Below are 17,301 nucleotides of genomic sequence, written 5' to 3' on the forward strand. Positions count from 1 at the left end.
AAGAACCAAACAAAATGAGAAGCTGTGGCTATTTATAAACAAAATTGCAGGCAGCAATTAAAACTGACATGGGGACTGTGGGAAAGAGGGCAGTGGGGGACAGGTCCCTGGGATACAAACAGGAGGCAGATAAAGGTGTAGGTGGAGTCTGGGTACAAAGGTGGAGTCAGATTGACCAGCAATCTCTCTTGAGGATAAATAGTCAAGGGCCTCGGGTAGGAGGCTTCCTGAGAGGGAGAGGGGAAGGGAAGCCAATGAAGGGCGGTATCAGCCCAGGGCATGGGGAGGTTAAACAAATACAATCCACCAGACTTAAATATTCTCATCACTCAGGGAGTATGGAAGCTGGTCTGCAGAGGCTGCTGGTGTGTAAAACGTGAGATGGTTTAACACAGAGGAAGGGATGAATACCAGTTTGAAAGTGACAGATCGATTTGACTGGGGTTCTTCCACAATTTTCTGCAAATTAGCTGCCACTGTAATCATACAAACAGAGAAAGTAATGAGAAGCTAAGTAAATCCACATTTCAACCACATTTTAACAACTTAAATGGTAGTTCACAATCGTCTATATACAATCAAAATGGAAGCAGAAAGATAAATCGCTCCCTAAACACAAGGTGTTTTTAAAAGCAACTCCAAGCAGCACAAATAAATCTTATCATTGTCAAATTAACTTTCTTTTAACTTAGGAAAGACACTGGGGTGAAAGAGGTATGATTTGCCTATTCATGGGCCAGAAAGCCCTAGACTGGGAATCAGCCAACTATGGCCTTCAGCCTGTTTCTGTTCTGCCTGTGAGCCAAGAAGAGTGTAAAAACAGAGACTGTTACATGGTCCACAAAGCCTAAACTATTTACTTTACTATCTGGCCCTTTAAAACTCTGCTGACTTGTCCTAGGCAATGGTCTTTTCCTTCAGTAAAATGCACCTGTGGCCCGACTGTGCCTTTTCTTACTTCCTGCTTTTTTTAGGACTAAATCTGTAATGATTTTTGCTTAACCTTTAGCTCCAAAAGGATACCGTTCATTCTCCAAAACGGATTAGATATGGCCAAGCTTACTCTAACCTGTAACTTCTGTCATCATTTCTACGATCTCCCAGAGACCTGGGTAAGTTTTCACTCACTATCACTGGGGGTCACAAAGCAAACTCAGAAGTGAGATTTTCTTTTTTGTAAGGAAGGAACTGTCCCCAATACCTGTTATTTCAGCAAAGCCAAGAACCATTCCAAGAACCATTAGACCTACTCAGTGGAATCAAAGCCTGATTTTCTAGATCCTAAGTATACAAGCAGAGAGACGGTGACACAAAGGCAGAGCACAAAGTAGTTACCTATTACTAAATCCCTTCCATCGACGAGGCCAGCAGAAATGAGTTCCTGAGAGACACCCTCTGCTGTATCTGCAAGGACAAAGAAGAAGGTGCTCCATTTCTTGTGCACGCATGTCCCTGCTAACATTCAGAGTGGGTGCTGGCACAGCCAGACCAAAGCTAGCTGTTAAATCCACAGAACCAAGATGGCGGGGGGGACTTCCTCCACATAAAGGTTTCTCCTCCCACCAGGATTATCTCAAGTGAGGGACTATCACAGGTCTAGGTAGAGGGCGGAACCTGTATCACCCAGACGGCAAATATCAGCTCAACGTAAAGATAACGTTCTAAATGATGGTGTACTTTAGATGGGTTCTTGCCTTTGTCGGAAGAGCACCTGATAGTGATGCTGCAGAAGAAACTACTAGTCTGAGGACAACCCTGGACGCCAGCCCTATGAGCTCTGAGACGTGATGGTGAATGTATAACACCTCCAGGGCTAATAAAGCAGAATAATTTAGTCCCAATTAAATCTCTTTTTTTTTTTTTTGGCTACACCGTGCGGATTGTGGGATCTTAGTTCCCCGGCTGGGGATTGAACGTGTGCCCCCGGCAGTGAAAGCGCGGAGTCCTAACCACTGGATCGCTAGGGAATTGCCCCCATAAATCTTAAGAAAACAAACTGTAATCTCTTCTCTTTGTGGGTCATACTCCCAGTTTTTTATTTGGTTTTGTTTTTTTTGCTAAAATAAATTTTTTTATTCTGGTGGGTCTTCCTTCATATCTAATTATTATAGGTTGTACTGTCTGAGCAATGGGTATATAACTAGAAACTAAAAAGATGAGGACAGAGTACCATCAATTAACCTCATCTCCAATTGACTCCTTCCCGAGGCCTGAACACCGATCCCCTCAGAGGGAACGGGAGGACCTCTGGGGAGGGGCTGTGCACATACATTTGCCAAAGACCAGCGATTTGAATGAGTACCTTAAAATGTGACTCTGCCTGGCTTTAAAAAGGAAAACAGATACATCTCTGTACATGTGCATTTGTTCTCTGCATTTGAGTGAACTGCTCATGATACTGAGACAGCAGGAAGACTAAGCGTGGCACACAGGACGGATACCAGCTGGCTGCGGGCCACTTCCCAAATACGAATCCTGAGTAACAAAGGCAAGAAAGAAAATAAGCCTTGTCCCTGGGAGAAGTTCACGGCCAGAAACTGCAATGACAGGGCTCAGCTTTAGCTGGGAGGGAGGGGACTGGAAGCCTTACTGCTTCTTTATTGTCATGGAGGACAACCACGTTCAGTGATAAGAGCAGGAACTCTGCGCTCCGAAAGATCTGGGTTTGAATTCCAGCTACACCTCTTCTCAGCTGTGGGAACTGCAACCAGTTACTTCACTCTCTCTAAGCCTTGATTTCATCATCTATGCAGTGGGGACAATAATCTTTCCTTAGGGGGCAGTTTTGAGAATTTAATGAGATACTGATTAGCACAATGTCTGCCATACAGTAAGCAGTAAATTAGAGTTATATTCAGTACTCTTTGTATTATACTAGGTTTTCTAAATGAGGTAGTAGTAAATAAACTGCATTTTAATTTTATTCATATGCCCCCCAAAACCTCTAGGCCAGGAACATTTTTATCACCCTTTAAGAGGAAAATATATCTAGAGGACAGAAACTTCTCACACATTTCCTTAAAATGACAAATGAGCAGTTATTTTGTTTTCAATGTTTTGATGCCTCACCTCTCCCAGGAGTAAATTCGAATCGAATATCATTTAGTTCTTTTTTTGAATTCCTATGAAAGAAAACAAAATGTATAAAATAAATGTCTGAATTTATGCATTCAGGGTCCGCCTACATGTATCAGGAAAGCTATGCCAAGAGAAAGATCTTTCTGTCCCATAGACTGTATGATTTGTCCTAATGAGCTCACACTGAGGGCTCGGAGCAAACAACTCAGAGTGATCATCTAATTGTTCTACAACCCTTTTAATTTATGTCCTTCACTGGTCAATATATGCCAATGCCCATCCTTATTCCCACTAAGATGATCATATTAGACTAAGAGGAATATCTGTATGAGCACAGGGAGGTCTGATTAACATGATACAGGATGCCCTTTTCTTCCTTATCCCTACTCCTACCCCCCACACCCCTATGCCTAGGAGAGTACCTTGCTCACCACTGGTGATCAGTCTGACTAGATTCATAGAATGAAACACATGACGCTTCCCCAAATTCCACAGGGGTTCAGAGGAGAAGGATAAAGAATATACAGATTGGGATAATGAGGAAAAACTTTAGAAGTAGTATTTTAGATAGGACTTAATGGCTAGGAAGGATTTGGGTGGGCAGAGAAGATGGGGAAAGAAATGGGGCCCATACTGGCAGCAGAGTTAATATAAGGCTCCAGAGATTAAAAGGTGACTGGTGAAAGATAGTTACATAGATTGTGCACCACACCAAGTACTGAGATTAACTAAGCTCCCTGGAGGTTCTGGTTAAAGATGGAGAAATTAGAATATTATGTCTAAAGGCAGACATGAGTGATTACTTAGGACCCAAATCCATTTTATCTAAATAGTTCAGGGAGCTTAGGTCTATCTGACACATACTTGATGTTACTGAAATTGTGCTTAAAATATAGTTATCCAAATCCAACACATCCTGCCCCACAGTGATTTTCTCCCTCATGTTGTCTCTTTGCACTTGTCTACACAGACTTCTGCATGTCTACTACTGAAACTTGTTTTTAGCTATGCTAAGTACACAATACAAATCAACTTCCAACACAGACTTGATTATTGCATTTCATTTTCTCTTTTTCTCAGTATCTTAACACAATAGCTAATAGTGCTGTACTTAGTCTGAAAGCTGAATAAAATTAAAGTCAAGTGTTCATTATCACTTTAGTGATGTGACTGTCATGCCAAGCACAAACACCTTCAAAGATAACAATATGCTAAACTGAACTGCCTAGTCATTTAACTTCAAAGTCTTCATAAGTGAGAATAAGAATCTAGCCTCCTCTTCCATAAACAAGTCTGGAACACAGTCCACTAAAAAGCACCCTTCAAGAAGCTAACTACAAAGCAGAAACTAACACACCATTGTAAAGCAATTATATTCCAATAAAGTTGTTAAAAAAAAAAAGCTAACTACATCACTTACAAGTATCCTCTCCCCTCCTGAAGCACATGTCAAATAGAATTGTTATACTCTCTATTAACTGCTGTAAGTTTTCAAAACAAAATTTTGAAGAGAGACAAATAACATTCTTTGCGTACAGTTAAAATAGGATGAGATTACCAAGACACTGTATTAATTCAGAACTATTTGAGTCCAGGTATACAGAGTAGGCTTCTATAAAGAAAAGGTAACCAGATCTGCTTTCTTCACATTTATGGCATAATTTCATTACTGTTAGTGGTAAAATCAAAACATTCCCCAAACACTCTTGCTGCCTCTACTCTAATTATGGTCATACTGAGAAGATGACTAGGAATTCACAAGTGGAAGGAGGAATGAGTCAATGCTAATTCAGGTCCTCACACTACTGCTATTATTTCTGAGGGAAATAATACACCCACAAGCAAACACACACGATCCTATCCAGTTACTCTCAGGCACGAACTACTAGAAGGGGGAGTAACTTTCAAATAGAAATCAGCATATTCAGAGTATTCAGAAAACAACAACAACAGAATGTCTACTTACCGTAATCTTAGTACTAGACTGATTGGGATCTTGGTTTCTTGTGAACCTGCTCCTGAAGACAGAGCCTAAAAAAGCATTGAAAGGTATAAAGTCATTGCCTGGACTATTAAGCATGGAGGTGACTAATGCTCATCTGCAGAATCGTCCACTTGGCATCAATTTTCTTCATCTCCAGGTGTGGCCATCCTAGTCCCTAGGACACTCCCTGCTGCGGGAGGACATGTACCAGAAGGCAGCAACAAGAGCTCAATGTCAAACATAATGAGAAAGATAATTCTCAAACCCACACGAAATTCCATACACAGCCACATTTAATTTTGTATTTTTCAGACCTCTCTTCCTCTATATAAGCATGAAGAACATGAAGCTGGGTTTTTCCCTTTAAAAAATCTGCCAGTGGCCAACACATCTGCCAGTAAGGTCTAAACTGGCTACCCCTCACAAAACCACCCACGCTGGAGGTTCCAGATCTTTTTTTTTTTTTTAATTTAAAAAAATATTTTATTTTATTTATTTGGTTGCACCGGCTCCTTAGCTGCGGCATGCATGTGGGACTAGTTCCCTGACCAGGGATTGAACCTGGGCCCCCTGCATTGGGAGCACGGAGTCTTAACCACTGTGCCACCAGGGAAGTCCCTCCACATCTTCTAATGACTAAACTAATCCTCTCTGAAAACCATACAGCTGTCCCTTGCCTTACAGAGGATATACATTCTATTTAAGCCGTTTATAAAACAAATCCAATCTTTCCATCAGTTTTCATAAGACAACTGTATCTTTTCCCATATGATGGGCAGAAATGGAAAACTTGGGCAAAGAAAAGGTAAATGAAGTTAAAATGTGACTAACTGGAAGAGCTCAGAGCAGTGATCTCCAAAGGCAGAGCACCACTGGGATGCAGATGAAAACAGTGCTCCGGGGACGGGGCATGGGGGACGACGCACCCTGGGTGAGACAGCCTTCCCCAGCGATCCGAGAGGGCGAGGGAGAGGGAGCGGGAGCCGTGGGGCGCCAGACCCCCCAGCGCCGTCCCTCCTGAGTGCAGGAGCCACCGGGGCACTGAGCCGCCTCAGTGGGCAAAACCCCTCGCCTTCGTGTGAGGAAAAAAAAAGCTGACAAGAAATTACTGCCCCCCCCAACTTTTGCTGTTTGAAATATTTCCATCATTAACTTATTTTGTTGCTAAATGAAACCTGTGTGATCTTTGTTAAACTCTTATCTGCATACATTTAAAACCGTGAAAACAAATTTCTAACTTGTTTCAAAATCTACCAGGACATCACCCTCATGGCACCAGCCGGCGGTCCACGTTAGCCTCCACCCTCTTCCTCCACCCGGAAGGCTGACCACAAAAGAAAGCACATCCCTGCTGTACCTGAGGCTCCGCAGGGGTCGGCAGGGAGACTTGAGTTGGCTGTGCAGTCATCTGCCCAGCTGGCTGAGGTAGATGAGCAGAAATCTGTTCTGGAACTTGGAGTAAAGTACCCACAGGATCAGTTGTTGAAAACAGCTGTAACAAAAACACACACACAGTGCTGCTTAAGCTGAGAGGAAAGGGAGACGGGCCTGCTGACAGGCAAGCACTGCCGCAGAGAGACTTTTTAAAGTAGCCCTTGTGTAGTGAACCAGCCCATCTCTACATCCCCAAGACACACCTATTTCAAATGGAAGTCAAATATCTCTATGCTTTTTAAATTAATTAATTAATTAATCTATTTGTTTATTTTTGGCTGTGTTGGGTCTTCGTTGCTGTGTGCGGTCTTTCTCTGGTTGCGGTGAGCAGGGGCTACTCTTCGTTGCAGTGCGCGGGCTTCTCATTGCGGTGGCTTCTCTTGTTGTGGAGCACAGGGCTTTAGGCATGGGGGCTTCAGTAGTTGCAGCATGTGGGCTCAGTAGTTGTGGCTCGCCAGCTCTAGAGCGCAGGCTCAGTAGTTGTGGTGCACGGGATTAGTTGCTCCACGGCATGTGGCATCTTCCCGGACCAGGGATCGAACCCGTGTCCCCTGCATTGGCAGGTGGATTCTTAATCACTGCACCACCAGGAAAGTCCCGCTTTTTTGTTTTTAAGAACTTTCTGAGGTATAATTTACGTCCCATGAAATTCACTGGTATTGCTGTTACCAGCTTGCGGGGGGGCAGCGATTGTTCTGTGGGAACCACGGTTCACCTGGGTCGAGGACCCTTACTTCTTCTGGCTGTGCTCAGCTTCTGCGTGCCTCGGATCTTGTCCAGCAAGCCAGAGACGAAGGCCTCGGTGGGTTTGTAACAATCAACCAGCAGCTCCGTGACCCTGGTAGCTCGGGTATCATCGCTCTCCATGTCCAGAAGTTCATCCACGTCAATCTCCAGTTCTGGGATCTCTTCTTCCTGGCAGTCCTAGAGGTGAGTGAGCTGCTCCAGCATCCACTCCTCCAGGTTGAGGCGCCTCCGTAGCTCCTCGCGGTGCTACTCGACCGTGACCTTCCCTCGGCGCCTCACTGGGCCCTCGTCGTCCGCGCTGCCCGGGCCCTAGCCTGCAGCCCCAGGTGGGCTCTGAAAGTAGATGCAGGGCCCTGGGCCACCACTCCCCGCTCCAGGGGCCGGAGCCGCCAACGCCGCGCCCCCTGTAGGGCCGCTGTCCGCCATGGCGGCCGCCAGGGCCAAGTGCGTGCGTCGGGCCCCTCCCTGCGCCGCCACCTCTGGGACGCCCGCCAGCTGGCTCGGCCGCTGGCTCAGGTTAGCTTGTGAGCTCGTCTCCACATGGCTCCGCGGCGAGGGCGGCGGCGGCCTACAACTCAAGTGATTTTTAGAGAATTTCTACTTCTGTAAACATCCCTACAATCTGGTTTTAGAACACTTCCATCAACTCTTCCCGTGCCCATTTACAGTTAACTCCGGCTCCCCCACCCAGCCCTAGGCAACCACTGATCTACTTTCTGCCTCTATCAATTTGCCTTTTGTGGACATTTCATATAAACCAAATTTTACAATATGCACTCTTTTTGTGTCTGGCTTCTTTAACTTAGTTTTTGAGTCAGTCATGTTGTAACAAATATCAGTAGTCCACTTTTTTTTCCTTCTTCAGAATAGTAGTTCTTTGTGTCCTGTTTATTTTTAAATACATCTATTCTATCCCCTTTGCCCAGCAAAATAGCACCTACAAAATACAGATGTAGTATATAGTATGAAATTATAGAAATGACATTTTTCTATGTTGGGGACGTTCCATTACTTAAAAAAAAGAAAATCAACCAATGGTTCCTTAACATAACTGCAATGCTTTTCAAAATGGATGTGAAGCTTTATAACTAACATAGACATTAAACATTATTTTGCGTGTTTGAAAATTTTAGTTATGTAATGGGGAAAAAAGACCGAAGTTGAGTACAAATTCAAGTTAAACATACTTAAAATTATAAGGTAATGGGGAAAATGATATCAATGTAATGGCCAAAATTTAGAATTAAAAGAGGAAAAAAATTAGAAGGGCAATGAGAGGTCTAATAGCTGTTATCATATAAGCAAAACAAGGAGACAAGGAAGTAAAATTTTGTGTTTACTTAGCTTCACATAAAGGAAACCAAAAGTTAGTCACTGGTTCCAGTTTTTGATAGAAAAACAGAACTTTAAGATTAGTTTTGAAAATGCTTAAAACTATTAGCACTATTTCAAAAAGACAGCTTCCAAATTGCATGCACATATATGTATACCTATAATCAAGACAGAAAGGTTATACCAAACAAAGTAATGAGAGGATGTGAAGAGACTGGAACCTTGTGCATTGCAGGTGGGAATGTAAAATAGTACATCCGTTATGGAAAACAGTATGATAGTTCCTCAAAAAATTAAAAATAGAATTACTATATAATCCAACAATTCCCTTCTGGGTATAGACCCAAAAGAATTGAAAGCAGGGACTCAAACAGATATTTGTGTGGCCATGTTCATAGCAGCATGAGTCACAATAGCCAAAAAGTAGAAGAAACCCAAATGCCCATTGACAGATAAATGGTTAAACAAATGCGGTTCACACACACACACACAAATATGGAATATTATTCAGCCTTAAAAGGGAAGGAAAGAGGAAATTCTGATACATGTTACATAGATGAACCTTGAGGGCATTATGTAAGTGAAATACACAAGTCAGAAAAGGACAAATATTGTATGATTCCACTTTTATGAGGTACCTAGAGTAGTCAAATTCAGAGACAGAAAATAGAATGGACGTTGCTAGGAGCTGGGGGGAGGAGAGAATAGGGAGTTATTGTTTAATGGGTACAGAGCTGGTTTTGCAAGATGAAAAGAACTCTGGAGATGGATGGTGGGGATGGTTGCACAACAGTGTGAATGTACTTAATGTCAGTGAACTGCACACTAAAAATGGTTAAGATGGTTAATTTTATGTTATGTGTATTTTATCATAATTTAAAAAACAACAACAAAGTTATGAGCATGAGACTATGACTATGAGCATGTACAAGTTCACGTGGAGAGGCTATTTAGGCAAAGGAACAAGGAGGAGACTAAAAAGAATAAGTCTGGGTAATATGTAAAATACCCTTCCATTCAATTTTTGAGAAACTAGGAATCAGTCAAGATAGGTTAAGTTAGAGCGTAACAAATAATCTTAAATTCTCAGTAAATTACAAGAACAAAAGTTATTACTTTTTTGAAAACATTTTGCTTGTTTTAGAATTATTTTCCTTTTTTAAAAAACTGAAGTATAATTCATCGACTTACAATAGTATATTAGCTTCAGGTGTACAACATAGCGATTGGTATTTTTATATATTAAAAAATGATCACTACAATAAATCTAGTTACCATCTGTCACCTACAAAGTTATTACAATATTATTGACTGTATTCCCTATGCGGTACATTACATCCCCATGACTTATTTTTTATAACTGGAAGTTTGTACTTCTTAATCTCCCCCACATATTTCACAATTCCCCTCACGCCCCTCCCCTTTGGCAACCACCAGTTTGTTCTCTGTATCTATGAGACTATTTCTGTTTTGTTTGTTCATCTGTTGTTTTTCAGATTCCACATATAAGTTACATCATACGGTGTTTGTCTTTCTCTGACATTTCACTTAGCATAATACCCTCAAGGTCCATCCATGTTGTTGCAAATGGCAAGATTTCATTCCTTCTTTGACTAATATTTCTTTCTTTTTTTAAAAAAATATTTATTTATTTATTTGGCTGCCCTGGGTCTTAGTTGTGGCATGTGTGATCCTCAGTTGTGGCATGTGAACTCTTGGTTGCGGTATGTGGGACCTTAGTTCCCCGACCAGGGATCGAACCTGGGCCCCCTGCATTGGGAGTGCAGAGACCTGGCCACTGGACCATCAGGGAAGTCCCTGACTGAGTAATATTTCATTGTGTATATATACATATATATCATATCTTCTTTATCCATTCATCTATTGATGGATACTTAGGTTGCTTCCATATCTTAGCTACTGTAAATAATGCTGCAATGAATACGGGATGCATATATCTTTCTGAATTAGTGTTTTTGGGAAAATACCCAGAAGTCGATTTGTGGGATATATAATTGTATTTTTAATTTTTTGAGAAACTGTTTTCCATAGTGGCTGCACCAATTTACATTCCCACCAACAGTGCACGAGGCTTCTCTTTTCTCTATATCCTCACCAACACTTGTTGTCTTTTTGATAATAGCCATTCTGACTGGTGTGAGGTGATAAAGTTATTTCTTGCACACACTTCAAGTCCATCTATGGCCAGCAGAGGCTAAATTTGGTACCTAAATTTGCAGCAGGGATGCAGGTCATGATGGCAGGGGCAAGGGAACCCAGGGAATCACAATGTGGCTCTTCCTTCTGCTCACATTTTATTGGCCAAAGTAACTGCCACGGCCATGAGTAACTTCAAGGGGCAGAAAAATGCAATTCTACAGCATACCAAGAAGAGCCAGAAATCTTAGTGAATAGCAGTTCTAATTCAAGTTGTCAGATGCTAGCCTGTAATAAGCTGAGGTACAGTATTTTCAGTCTTAAACATAATCCTGTACATAATTATATTACTATATATACAAATGAAGTGGAAAAAATAGTTACTTTTAAGCATGTGGCAAGAACAAATTGGATTAAGAGCAAGACATGTGTGCCATTAAACCAAATATTGAATACTCACGAGATGATTATTTTCTTTAGGTAAGGAGCATAAGGCAGGCCAGCCTAACAGGCGTCTGTTTAGTAGGATTCCCTATCACACTGAGGCAGTAACTATAGACATCAGAATCTATTTGACAAGAGGCTGAGGAAAAAAGTCCAAAAAGCAAAGGCAGCATATGACAGATTCCTGGACAGGCTAATGCAAAAAGACTAATTTCCACTTTAAGCAGCCCAAGATAAAAATAGCCATTCATAAAGTCAAGCAAGCAAAAAAGAACATTCTGGGTTCTTAGGCCCACTTTTAAAATGAGTGCAATGGCACCATTTACTGCAAAGATCCATTCAAACTCAGAATTGATAGCTCTAATAAAATTCGACTGGCATAAGTTCCCATTCCCATTTAGGCACATACCAAAAAGTGTGCTTAACATTAAAACCAAACCAAAACAAAAGCACATATACTTTAATGATTCAATAATCACAACTACTTACCTCAGAATTTGTTAATGAGTCTTTCACTCTGGGAGACTAAAAGAAATACAAAAAAAGGAGGCTTGTTAACTGAAAACTCAGGTTACTTGTAGTCAGTTCCAAACTGCACGGAATGTTGAAATGCAAGTCAACTCCATTTCACTCTGATCCATAATTAACTCATCGGTAACTCTAGTGAGAGTTTTCTGGAAAAAGAAAACTGTCATGATACTACTGTATTCTTTGTCCAGGTAGCCTGTAACGCATCAATATACCTACGGTATTTTAAGTCTAGAACTTGAGGTTTATAAGCAAACATAATGGGACTGAGCTATCAGTTAGTAGGGAGGTCACATTCTTCAAAGTTCAATTCTTTCTACTAATCATGAACATATTATGTGCATAATATCTCAAACCAAATGTAAACATTCAAGCTAATTATCCAACACATTCTTAAAGCAGAGTAATTCTGATTATAGGCTTTAATGAAGAAAACTCTTGAGCCAAAATTGAAATACTAATTACAATATGCCATATGAAAATCTAAAGCTAAATTGATTCAGTAAATCATAAGTTAGTAGTAATTCTGGATACAGGCACTGGAGAATACATAAAACAACAACATATCTCTAAACAAACGTCAATTTATGGTAAATTCTACCAAGTGTGAATTTAGACTTCTTATAAGGTCAGTTTAGGTTTTTAAAATTTTCATTACCATTTTATTAAGGAGAATCAAGGTACAGGCAACAGCTAATGGGTTACAGCAAGTATACAGCCAACACAAAACCTTAAAAAAAACTTTGTTTGGAAATAATTTCAAACTTACAGAAAGTTATTAGAATAGGAATAATACAAAGAACACTGCTATACCCTTTACCCAGATTCATCCATTACTAACCTTTTTCCTCATGTGCTTTATTATTTAGTGTTCACTTTCTCTCTTTTTAAATATATATATTTAATCAGTCCTGTACCATTTGAGAATAAGTTGCATATAATCATAGCTCTTTACAACTGAATAGTCACTGTGTATTTCTTCCTCTTCTTCTTTTTTTTAAAAATATTTATTTATTTGGCTGTGCCGGGTCTTAGTTGTGGCACTCGGGATCTTCGTTGCTGCGTGCGGGATCTTTGTTGCAGTGTGCGGGATCTTTAGTTGTGGCATGAGGGATCTAGTTCCCTGACCAGGATTGAACCCGGGCCCCCTGCATTGGGAGGGCAGAGTCTTAACCACTGGACCACCAGGAAAGTCCCCACTGTGTACTTAAGAATAGGGATATTCTCTTACATAACTTCACACTACTAAAGCAATCAACTTAAGTAAATTTAAAAATAATACTTTAATTTACTCTCTATAATCCAACTTTTCCAATGACCTCCTACACATAATCATTCCCCCCTGCCTACTACACACTCTATTTGAATAGAATGCTCCTAATTTGTGGTTTGTCTGATGTTTCCTCATGATTCAGACTTAAATGAATTCTACAGAGTGACGTATCCTTCCTATAGTGTCATATCTTAGGGAATCACATGTTCCTCTACCCCTCATTAGTGATGTTAATTTTAATCATTGAGTCAAGGCATTTTCTAATTTCTCAGGTACGCAGTATTTTTTTCTTGCAACTAATAGGCCATCTATGGAGAGAAACTTTAAGACCATGTAAATATCCTGTTCATCAAAATTTTCCCATATGTTTAGCAACTATTGATGATCCTTGTCTGATCTAACATTTACGATTGTTTTATGATGGCTGTAAAATGATGAACTTCCCCATCCACTCCTACATTTACCAGTCAGCACTGGCAGTTACTGTAATGAAAACCCATCCCCCCCCATGTATTTATATATCTGTTTATTATTAGTATGGGCCTATAGATTCCTATTTTTTAAATGATTTATAATTTATTCCTACACTTAATGATTTTGATGGTTAAATTCTCCCTAATTTGGCCAGTGGGAGCTCCTTCAACCTGGCTCATATTATTATGACTTTTTTAAAAATAAAAGATCTTTTCTTTCTGTCAAAAGAAGATATTCCAGATTTATCTTGCATTTTCCCTGTGTAAGCCCTGGAATCAGCCATTTCTCCAGTGAGCCTTTGTTCTTTAGTAGGGAATGACATTAGAAACCACGATCTGGGCATAAGGTATGTTTACTCTTGTAATCTTCGATTAGATGACAGAAACTGTGAATTTTACCTTGTTGCATGCTGATAATTTCTATAAATCTTCTTGAGCTTTGTTTTGGAATACAGTAAAGTTACTTGGAAATAGTTTAATCCTTTTGGATCCTGCTTTGATGAGCTGTTAGTTGGGTCTGGAGCAGTGTTCGGTCTAGGGCAATATATTACACCCCATTACTAAGCACTCTACCAAATGCCCTGTGAATTATAAGTTTCTCCAGTCTAACTGCTGTTCCTGGCTGTGTGAGTGCTAGGCACTTTCTCCACATGGGTAGTTTTCTCACATATAGTCACTGATAAGTATGCTGCTGAATACTCAAAAGGGAAGCTCTAAGCTTCTTTCTCTGGGTAGCTCTCTCCTCCTTGGTACTCTACCTTATCAAATTTTATCTGCCTTGATCTCTTACCTCTATTTACTCAACTCTCAAAAACACTTTTCAAGCCACAGTGAAAAGAAAACTGCCCCCAAACTGACTTGGATGTTAGAATTAGCAGAGAAGGACATTAAAATAATTATTATATATTCATATCTTCAAAAAGTTAAGTAGAGACATTGAAGATGCCAAAACAACACCAAATCAAACTTCTAGAAACTAACAACCAAATCAAACACCAAATCAAAATTCTCGTATTACACCTGAGATGGAAAGGAGACTGGATGGGAGATTAGCAGCAGATTAACACTGCAGAAGAAAGACTAATGAACAGGCCAGCACTAGAAACTATGCAAAATGAAACTGAGGGAAAAAGAATTTTTAAAACATGAAAAGACGATCAGTGAGCAGTCAGATGACTTTAAGCAGCCTAATATACATGTTATTGGACTCTCCAAGGTGGAAGGACAGAAAAAGCATTTGAAAATGTAATAGCTGAGGGACTTCCCTGGTGGTCTAGTGGTTAAGACTCCACACTCCCAATGCAGGGGGCCCAGGTTCAATCCCTGGTCAGGGAACTAGATCCCACATGTGGCAATGAAGATCCCACGTGCCACAATTAAGACCCAGTGCAGCCAAATAAATAAATAAACAAATAAATAAATATTAAAAAAAAAAGAAAATGTAATGGCTGAAAACTTTCCAAACTTGATTAAAAAACTGTAAACCCAAAGATCCAAGAAGCTCAATAAACCCTAAACATGAAACATGGAAAAAAAAAAAAAAGATACACCTAGGCATACCATATCAAATTCCTCAAAACCATTCATAAAGAAAAATATCTTAAAAGCAGCCAGAGTAAAAACAAATGTGACTTATAAATGAAAAGGTAAGTATACAAGCAGATTTAATACTGGAAACAATACAAACAAGAAAATGTTGGAACAAATTCTTTAAGATATAGGCCCACCTCATTTTATTGCACTAGGCTTTATTATGCTTTGCAGATATTGCATTTTTTTACAAATTGAAGGTTTGTGGCAACCCTGCACTGAGCAAGTCTATCAGCGCCATTTTTCAAATAGTATTTGCTCACTTCATGTCTTGGTGTCCACTTCTAGCAAAAACTAACACACTCGCACACACGATCCAGGATATACCAATTGAAGAAGGGGTGCACTGTTCCTCTTCAGGTAGAAAGTTAACAGACTTTAGGGACAAAGTTTCAATTGTTAGGCTTTCAAATTCTCTAATCTTTTCTTCTGCAGTGTTTAATCAGCCATTCATCTAATCCAGTGTGTTTTCATCTCAGACACTATAGTTTTTATTTCTCGATTTAGGTCATTTTTATATACCCTAAATATTATCACAGTAAAACAGATATGCCAGTCCCCTTTTCCATGTAGAATTACTTGGGCTCCTGTTAATAAGTTGTTCAAGAAAATTCTGTCTGTATTTTTTATATTTTAGCTGGTTAAACTGAACAGAACCACAGAATATAGTATTATCTCAGAGGCTTCAGACAAAAAGATAGAACTCTAGCTAAAGCATATAGTTTAACAAAACTTACCCTGAGTTGTGAAATTGCTGCTTTCCCTTCCTCACTTTCTTCATCAAATTCATCATCACTCCACTCCCAGCCACCATCTTCTGTCTTATGAAGACGGCCACTGGAACCTGGTACTCTCCGAACCTGCTCATTAGGAAGAGAGACGTGGACTATGGTAGTGTTTGACACTTACTATATAGAAAAGTCAGCCATATTCTCTCTCCTTCTATTACTTCAATGTTGTAAGCAGATAATAATTTTCCCAATAGAGAAGTTTTCCTATATAAACTCACATCCTCCATCCTTCACTTGCTTTCTGTTCATAATCTCCACTATTTGTCTTTACTCACAACCACTGACCCTCCCTGTACTCCCATATTCTGAGCCTGCACATCATCCAAATCCTTCTTATGTGAAGTCACAGGTCAAATCTGATTAATGGTTTCGTATCTTGAGACACTGAAAAAAGGTGTGGGGGGGTGGAGTTTAAGCCCTCAAATAAATAAACCCAAGATAAAGAAGATGCTGCTCTTTTTTTTCAATTTTAATGTTTAAAATCACAATTATACCTCCATAGTTTCAAAAGTACTACAACTATGCAAGTGTTGTTAAGAAAAAGAGCAGTCCCCTAACTTTCATATTCTTCCTCACAGGCAACCACTTTCAATTCATGTTAGCTTATTCTTTTGGAATTTATATTTATCTCTCTGAGTAACCTGTTCTTATTATTACCCCTTGATTTTCTAGTTTTAGGAATTATCTATTGAACTTCCTGCTATGCAAATGAGAATTAAACCCTATTATCAATCCCCTACTCTTTTTTCAAGATACACTGTAATTTTGCTTAAATCAATATTCAGTGTTTATATAACATGATTATATAAACTATACAGGTGAACCTTATTATATATTACAATTACTTTTCTTTTCTGCATAACTTTTTAATTTCCCCTGGAGTTAATATTTGCTTATTTCTTACTTGTCATATTCATCCCTCAATTCTCTCCCTGCTGTGTAAATCTCCTCTCACCATATTCACATATATTAGGTATTCATCAGTATTATCTTCTTGAGAAAGCCTCTCACCAGAGCCTCCTGATCTGTTCCACCAGACTGACACCAGGTCTGGTACTTTAGATCTCACTCTACCGTCATCTAGAGGACCATGCTTCCTAGATCACATGACTTCCCTGTTCTTACTTTAAACACTTCCTCTACTATCAACATGGCACATTTATTAAAGCCAAGCATTTCTGAACATAACTTGATTCTGTTCCCACACTTCACTTACAGTCTGACTGGTTAAAAAAAAAATCTGGGTTAGAAAACATTTTTTTTTCATAATGTTGAAATAGTGCTGCATTGTGATGTGGCTTCCAGAGATGCTGCTGAGGTCATTATGACCCCGATCCTGTCCGTGCCCTGTCCCCCTTCTCTGGAAAGCTACACATCTTCTTTTCGTCTCCGGTATTATGAGCTACCGTGGTAAATGTGCCTTACTGTTGGTCTATTTTCATTCACTGTGCTGGGTACTTGGGCTCTTTC

At 39.9% G+C, this 17,301-nt stretch overlaps 1 protein-coding gene and 1 pseudogene across 3 annotated transcripts in view; both read right to left on the reverse strand.

Annotated features, from left to right (window-relative positions):
- Positions 1-17,301, reverse strand: part of OXSR1 (oxidative stress responsive kinase 1) — a 99,408-nt gene that overhangs the window by 2,712 nt on the left and 79,395 nt on the right. For all 3 annotated transcript variants that reach the window (XM_004277903.4, XM_033402155.2, XM_049715936.1), the window contains 7 exons: positions 15,778-15,900; positions 11,666-11,701; positions 6,420-6,554; positions 5,045-5,109; positions 3,070-3,122; positions 1,336-1,404; positions 412-476 (listed from right to left, as the gene is read on the reverse strand). In XM_004277903.4, coding sequence (XP_004277951.1) covers positions 412-476; positions 1,336-1,404; positions 3,070-3,122; positions 5,045-5,109; positions 6,420-6,554; positions 11,666-11,701; positions 15,778-15,900 — 546 coding nt within the window. The remainder of the gene's footprint in view (positions 1-411; positions 477-1,335; positions 1,405-3,069; positions 3,123-5,044; positions 5,110-6,419; positions 6,555-11,665; positions 11,702-15,777; positions 15,901-17,301) is intronic.
- LOC117195872 (protein phosphatase 1 regulatory subunit 14B-like) lies at positions 6,562-11,186 on the reverse strand (annotated as a pseudogene).

This window comes from Orcinus orca, chromosome 10, assembly GCF_937001465.1.
Source record: "Orcinus orca chromosome 10, mOrcOrc1.1, whole genome shotgun sequence".
Classification (NCBI taxonomy): domain Eukaryota; kingdom Metazoa; phylum Chordata; class Mammalia; order Artiodactyla; family Delphinidae; genus Orcinus; species Orcinus orca.